Below are 8,264 nucleotides of genomic sequence, written 5' to 3'. Positions count from 1 at the left end.
TGTATGAGATTACTGAGTGACTCACGCATGGAAAAATTTCAAAGTAAATTTTGAGCACTGGTTCTTTGGCTCTTTTATGCTTTCAGTAATACTTGCTTTCCTTCCCATATATGCGGGACCTTCAACCAAAATCTGGCAGAAGATTTTAGGATAAGAATCTGGTGTAAGTTTTTTTCTTTTTTTTTTTTTTCACACATCCTGTAGTGGACATCTGTTGTTCTTACTTGCCCAGCATCCCTTCTTCTGTTCTTTACATACATCAGTTGACCTTTGAGGAATTATCTGACTTCCACTTAGTGTGGCAGCTAATCACATGCCCTACCTCCATCATTACAGAAGTGGACATGTAATGCTATGCGATGAGTCTGGCCCAAAAGACTTTACTATCCTCTGAGCCATACTGGTGGGCCCAGTAGTGGACAAGAGATACAAAGGGATCTGGCTTTTGGAAGGACTGATATTAATACTGGGGTTTTCTCCTTCTGTAACTATAGAAATAGGGATTTTGTGAACATGTAGTTGCTGGAGATTATCTTTGCTGGTATGTGATTAAACGTGTGATCAAAAGAAGGAAAAACACCGAGGGGGAGAGAGAGAGAGAGGATTTTATGAAGGTAAGTTTTGTCTGCTACTAAACAAATTTTTAGTAATGCTATATACTAGTTGGTGAAGTTGTGTAGAGGGTATAGAGGACTTTGAAGCTTTCTCTGTGGTCTCTTCATATACTATGTTGGTAACAAGTGATACTACAACTTTCAAGGGTTTGGGGCTTAAATTTGTTTTAAGGTTAAAAAAACAGTTCTGGAAACCCTAACTAAGTGATTGTATTGTTTGAGAGAATGACTTCTTTTTCTACCTAAATGAGACACTTATCACAAAGTCACAACTGGAATTCACAGACTGACATTTTCTTCCAATGCTTTGGCACTGCAGTGCAGAATTCATAGTACCTTAACCAAGATAAACCCATGGCAATTGCAGTAATATTTTGTTAGGAGCACAGCTGTGTTCTCAACTAATATGAGACTGGTTGTTATCAGATTGAATTAGAACATATTGTAGAGTTTCAGCAGTGTTACTTTTCAGAAGGCCAAATCATACTTAAGAGATGGTGCAGGATTAAAACTAACATAGACATCAGAAGGAGTTAGCTAGTTCATCAGTTTAACTCATACATGAATATTTAGGTTCTAATGGATACATTCTTAACTTTTAAAATGGATGCCCTTTGTGCTACCTTCATAAATTTCCCTTTATGTCATAATTCTGTCTGAATGGGTTACTTTTCTTGGTCTTATGTTTGAGACAAATGGAAATTGCTCTTCCCCATCCCCTCTTTCATTTCAATAAAATAACGCTAATAAAATAAGTCAGTGCAGGAGTATTGATTTTATTGTGTGGACTTGGTTGGTAGATATTACAGGGAGACAGATTTCAACTTGTTATGAGGAAAACATTTTAGCATTAAGTGGTGACCTATCCCATCACTGGCAGGATTCAGGTAGTAACCATTTATATTGCTAGATGATTCCTGCTTAAAATCTTATGGAAGGAATTTATTGATGTGCATTTTGGGCAAAATGACATTTTAGAGCTATTCTAGCTCCAAGAGACTATATACTACTAGTGGGTATACTAATACCACTTGTACCTTTATTGTTAATTATGATAACTACTATTATTGCTAGTATGTCTATTATATGCTGTATACAATGCTTGATATTGACATACATAAACCATTTAAGCCCCATATCAATACTTTGTAAATATTATCCCCACCCATGTGGATTAGATACTTAATTGTTCTCTATTTTTTTTCATGTGTGTTTGTTGAGCCTTCTAGTAGATTACAAAGGTATTCTTAAAATATAAGGCAGTGTTGTATACTTTGTATTATTTCTTACAGTTACTTCAAATATGGAAAGGTGGGACAGATTCAAACATAAAAGTTATTTCTTCAGTTCTGCTGTGCTTATCGTGCTGGCAAACTTTTCAGGGGAGTCCTGAAACTCTTTCTTGAGTTTTCTTTCCTACATGATCCACACATCGAAGTGGTTATTGTAGAACTGTGACTGTTCTTACTAAATTATTTTACAAGGGAGAGAGAAAAGAGCAGAAGTTAAGAAGAGAAGGAACAGTGTCTACCCTTTAATCATACCTTCTTCCTTATATGGACAATGAGAACCACCTTACTTACTTAAACATTGTTAATTTCAGTGTTTTGGTGGAGGAGAGGAAATTTAACTATGCTTGTATTATAACAAACCATTGCTTTAAAATTATTGTTTTAACTCACTTGAGTGAATTACTCATATTGTTTTTGCTATCCTGCTGGCCTCACTTTTAATGCCAGTGAAATGATTACAGTGTTGTTTCACCCACAGAAATGTGGTAAGAAATTTATGGCTTGACATCCTGAAAATAATATTTGCTTTATAAATGCCATGCATTCACAGCATGGTCAGCATGGTCATTCACAGCAATGGGAAAGGGTAGCCTGCTGGAACTCTAAATGTCACGTGGTCTACAGAAGAGGTATTTTATGATTGCCTACACTGTCATTACCATCAGCTAGTGTTTTGCCAGTAGCTTTCTATAGAATCATATATTTTATTATAGCTATTTGCAAGCAATCATTGGTACATTTACCATTTCTGGATTTTAATACAATTGCAACTCAGAGAATCTGAAATCAATAAAGTTTTAGATGAGATGTGCCAATTGGATAATGAAAGTGATTTGAAAGTGTAAATGTTTATACTGTTTAGGGAAGTCATTCTTGATGAATAATATGGAGATCAGAGCTCGGCTTCTAGCAGATGGAAATACAGCTTTAGGACTTAAAAATGAAAGACGTACTAGCAATATCAATAAAAAAGCTGTTTTTTAATCCATAGATTAATATATACAGATTCTGTTTGAGGATCAGACCTGTGCTCTGAAGGTTAGCAAATGGTATTCATTCCTCCTTCCACATATCTAGGATGGAATGTTAGTGTTAAAAGGGACCTTGATGATCAGCTGACCTCATCTCCTAATTTTACAAAGAAGTCAAAAGACTAATTGAGAACTTTAAAGTCATCTAGTCACCATATCTCCAATGAAGTCTTTGACTTCCAGTTCAATGCTTTTTCTTCACTCCTATAATTTTTTCAAAGCCTCAGATTCCCCCACTGTTATCTAAAAGATGCCAAAGTCACGGAAATGGTCACCATAGCAGGAAAGTTACAGACTATTTTCTTACGTCCTCACCATCTTAGTATGTGTATAGCCTTGGGGAAATTCTTCAACGTCTCTTAGCTTCAACATTCTCATCTGTAGGATGAGATAATAATAATACCTCCTCCAATAGAGTTGTTAAAAGATTGAATTAGTTAACATGTGCAAAGCATTTAAAACATCATTAGTCCCAGATCTTTCTCTTTTAATAATGAGCATTAATTGTGTATATGTCTAAATTTCTTGAAGAGGCTGTTGCTGTACTGGGATTCTAGAAGGCACCAGTTAATCTCTTTTTGGTGTCATTATTTAAAAATTTCTACATTGTTATCTTAAACATTATTTGGGAATTCTTAATAAAAATTCAGAGTTAAGTAAGAATAAAATAACCCATCTGATAATTTCACTCACATATATTTCACCCTTGGATCACTTGAAGGGAAGCCTAAAAAACATTAAAGACTGCACATTTTCAGCTCTATGGTCTCAAGTAATTCTTTAGTATCTTCAGAATTATATGTTTTAAAGTAGAGTAGAAATAAAAGAATTTTTCATCCTATTTTTCAAATGGTCACAACATTATGTGTATGTGGTTGGGTGTTAAAAAAAGAAACTTTCTTTGTCATCACTCAAAACATTTTTAAAGGTAGTGAAATACAAATTTTTGGACTAACATGGGCTGGTCAGCTCAGAATGCAAGAAGTATTCAAATCTTGCAATTTAATAGATTTTTTAAAAGAAATTTTAATTACACATTTGAAGTCCTGATTACATCCTAGGGATTTATTTGCTTATGAAAAGTCAAACTATGAATTACAATATTGCAGAATAATTTTCCACTTCATCAGATTAGTTTTACCATTCATTCCACAAATGATTTGTAAAATTTTGCAATACCTAAAATACTTTGATACTACGTTACAAAAAGGTACTTAAATATAGATGAGAAAGATAGATGTTTGTCGTCTTCTTTTGATATTGATATTAAATGAAAGATGGAATTTTTTTATTTAAAATCAATCCCTTATATTTTCCCCCAAACACAATAAGTAAATAGTAATGTGAACAAAGGCTTTCTTTAAGTCTGTTATTCAGTTCAAATATGTGTTAGAAAAAAGATCTATTCTGTGTATAAAATATAACAACAAAAAAGGGAGTTGTAAATAGAAAAATAAAACATGTAGAAGAGACTAATATTCTGTGCACATAGCTTTAAAATCCCAATAGGGAACACTTGTCAGAAGGAGATACTACACATTCATTAACTTCAACACAAATTCCCAAAGAGCAATTTTCCAACACATTAATTTGCCACAACAGATTTACCCATTGAAACCAGTCCACCAATTTTTACCAGCAAGTAGCATCTTAATTTTACCATCTAACAGGTAAATTGAAATGAAAGAAAGATTTCCACACAAATATCAGTAGCACAGGCTTTCTGGATTGTAATGGAGCACCTACTAATATTCAGTCAACTCACAGGTAATGATACTCCTTGTAGGTATCATCTCTTCACACAGTAGAAGGGTCTTAAATGGAAAAGGGGTCTGTTCATTTTCTACATAAATCACAGGAAGATATTATAGAATTGGCTAATGAAAACAGCTTATATTTTGGAAATTAGTTTTAAAAATCTGAAGTTATGAATAAAAAGTGATGAAAAAAAGTAGCTGGCTGGGTTTCCCCTCTTCTTTACAGTGATATGGTAAAAAATACAAGGAAAGTACCTAACTTCCTTTAATTAGGAAATCTGGTCCCTTTTCTTGCTATAGGGCTCAGTTTAGAATAAGAAAAGAAAAATATTTTTGGCTGTAGCTTTAGTAAACAATGAGTGATGAAAAATATTGTCTTCAAGAGATCTGACAACTCAGAACACAGACTTTTTCACATTGATGTCACCTACATTCCTCCACAAAGCTTGGCAAATGAATAACTGAGCCCTATTTTGGCAGAATGAGAGAAGAAAGTACTAGTTCCAGTACAGAAATGAGATTATGAAAACCACCAACCAACACAAAACAGTTATTTATTCTCTTGAATAATAAAGACATTATGTTTGCATATAGAACAGCTTTTGCATTATTGCTCTACATATAAGAATATATTAGGGAACTCATAACAGACTGCACATTACAAACTTAAGGTTCTTTGGTGAAGAATGGAAGAAAACAGTATTTGAGCTTTAACAAAAATTATTTTATCCACTTTTGCATTTATCTATTGATCCGTTGGATCCTCTCACAGAGTAGGGAGAGGTACTGTGTAAGTTTCACCATGGCAACAATTGCCACGCCCCCAGCCATCATACAGGTTGGCCAGAAGAGTGAATGGAACAGCACGTTGGAACTGTAGAGTTTGGTTAGGATAACGCTCTTCTGGTTTCCTTCTGGGTCAGAATAGCAGGAAAAGTGTTGATACTTCCTGAAGTTTTCCATGACAACATTCACCAGGGACATGGATTCTTCAAAATTTTTTCCACACTTAGGTATATAGGAGCACTGTGGAGAATAAGATAAACTGTTACTAGAAGATATTCTGTGTGTTTCAGACTCTAGAGGGGGTTGGAGTATTGTGTTCAAATTGGTGATGTGTGAAATAACCATGGTGGTTATTCTTTTCATATTCAAACTGGTGCCTTGGGAAACCCTAATAAATAACACATTGATTACAACAATGTTTTAAGGTATCGGACCAAGATGTCCCTTGATTGCTCACCCATATACTATTTATTGATTGAAATAAAATGATAGATATGTCAATTAGCTTGATTTAATCATTCCATGTTGCGTACGTAAAATAAATTAAATGATTCCCAGGATTCTTTTTGCCATAGCTAGGTATGATAGGTTTTAATTATTTTCTATTGAACATACTTCTTTTTGGAATCAGAATGTCAACTCTGCCATCATTTTGTCTGTCCACATCTGTCCACATAACATAAAAGTTCTCTTGGGGAAAGTAGTTTTTTCTTATCTTTTTTTCCTGGCTTCATTTTATTTGGTTACCTTGCAACTGTCATAAAAAAAAAAAAAACAGCTACACTTCTGTTGAATTACTGAAAAAGAAATCGGTAATGTGTAGGAATATTGAATAGTTAAAGAGCTGAGATGAGTGGGTCAGACCAATTTAGCATGCCAAAGTAGCTTTTCCTATAAGCCAAGGAAAAATAAAACAGCTTTTCCTATAAGCCAAGGAAGAATAAAACAGTTCTTTAATCATCACTCACCTGAGAACTTATGCTACCTTTCTTTTGATCTTTTCACCTCTCTTTTCTTTGGCTACCTCTTTTACATGTCTCTCCTCTCTTTATTTCTACACACTTTGATATGGTTTGGCTCCGTGTCCCCACCCAAAATCTCACTTGAATTGTAATCCCATGTGTCAGGAGACAGACCTGCTGGGAGGTGATTGGATCATGGGGGCAGTTTCCCCCATGCTGTTCTTATGATAGTGAGTAAGTTCTCACGAGATTAGATGGTTTAAAACTGTCTGGCAGTTCTTCCCTCATGTTGTCTCTCTTGCTTGCCACCATGAGAAGATGTGCCTTGCTTCTCCTTCATTTTCTGCCATGATTGTAAGTTCCCTGAGGCCTTCCCAGCCATGTGGAACTGTGAGTTAATTAAACCTTTTTCATTTATAAATTACCCAGTCTCAGGTAATATCTTTATAGCAGTGTGAAAATAGGCTAATACAGAGAATTGGTACCAGGCCAGTGGGGTATTGCTATAAAGATAACTTGAAAATGTGGAAGCAACTTTGGAACTGGGTAACAGACAGAGGTTGGAACAGTTTGGAGGACTCAGAAGAAGACAGGAAGATGAGGGAAAATTTGGAACTTCCTAGAGATTTGTTGAATGGTTTTGACCAAAATGCTGCTAGTGATATGAACAAAGGAGTCCAGACTGAGGTAGTCTCAGATGGAGATGAGAAACTTACTGGGAACTGGAGCAGAGGTTGTGCTTGCCATGCTTTAGCAAAGAGATTAGCAGCATTTTGCCCCTGTCATAGAAATCTGTGGAACTTTGAACTTGAGAGAGATGAATTAGGATATCTGACAGAAGAAATTTCTAACCAGCAAAGCATTCAAGAGGTGACCTGGCTTTTCCTGAAATGTGCAGTTATACGCATTCACAAATAGATGATTTGAAATTGGAGCTTATGTTTAAAAGCATAAAAGTTTGGAAAATGTGCAGCCTGACCATGTTGGTAGAAAGAAACCCATTTTCTGGGGAGAAATTCAAACCTCCTGCAGAAATTGGCATAAGTAATGAGGAGCTGAATGTTAATAGCCAACACAATGGGGAAAACGTCCCTAGGTATGTCAAAGATTTTTGTAGCAGCCCTTCCCATCACAGGCCTGGAGGCATGGGAGGGAAAAATGGCCTAGGGTCCTGCTGCTCTATGCTGCCTTGCAACTTGGTGCCCTGTTTTCTAGCTGCTCCAGCTGTGGCTATAAGGGGTCAATGTACAGCTCAGGCCATTGCTTCAGAGGGTGTAAACCCAAAACCTTGGCAGCTTCTAGGTATTGTTGGGACTGCAGGTGTGCAAAAGATAAGAGTTAAGGTTTTGGAACTTCCACCTAGATTTCAGAGGATATATAGAAATGCCTGGGTGTCCAGGCAGAATTCTGATGTAGGAGTAGAGCCCTCATGGAGAACCTCTGCTAGGGCAGTGCAGAAGGGAAATGTGGGGTTGGAGTCCCCACACAGAATCCCCACTGGGGCACTGCCTAGTGGAGCTGTTAGAAGAGGGCCACTGTCCTTCAGACCCCAGAAGGATAGATTCACCGACAGCTTGCACCGTGTGCATAGAAAAGCCGTAGGCACTCAGAGTCAGCCTGGGAAAACAACTGCAGGGGCTGTACCCTGCAGAACCACACCACAGGGCAAAGCTGCCCAAGGCCTTGGGAACCCACCTCTTGTATCAGCATGCCCTGAATGTGAGACATGGAGTCAAAGGAGATTATTTTGGAACTTTAAGATTTAATGACTGCCGGGCTAGGTTTTGGACTTGTATGGGGCCTGTGGTCCCTTTGTTTTAGC

The 8,264-nt window shown here is 36.5% G+C and overlaps 1 protein-coding gene across 3 annotated transcripts in view; it reads right to left on the bottom strand.

Moving 5' to 3' along the window:
• Positions 1-3,943: 3,943 nt before the first annotated feature.
• KCNMB2 (potassium channel subfamily M regulatory beta subunit 2) overlaps positions 3,944-8,264 on the bottom strand; it is a 305,097-nt gene continuing 300,776 nt past the window's right edge. For all 3 annotated transcript variants that reach the window (XM_011958652.1, XM_011958650.1, XM_011958651.1), the window contains one exon: positions 3,944-5,720. In XM_011958652.1, the coding sequence (XP_011814042.1) occupies positions 5,436-5,720 (285 nt within the window). In that variant the 3' untranslated portion in view covers positions 3,944-5,435. The remainder of the gene's footprint in view (positions 5,721-8,264) is intronic.

Source organism: Colobus angolensis, unplaced genomic scaffold (genome assembly GCF_000951035.1).
Source record: "Colobus angolensis palliatus isolate OR3802 unplaced genomic scaffold, Cang.pa_1.0 Scaffold470, whole genome shotgun sequence".
Classification (NCBI taxonomy): Eukaryota; Metazoa; Chordata; class Mammalia; order Primates; family Cercopithecidae; genus Colobus; species Colobus angolensis.
The sequence above is the reverse complement of the archived record's forward strand: the minus strand, read 5'-3'. Positions and strand labels throughout refer to the sequence as shown.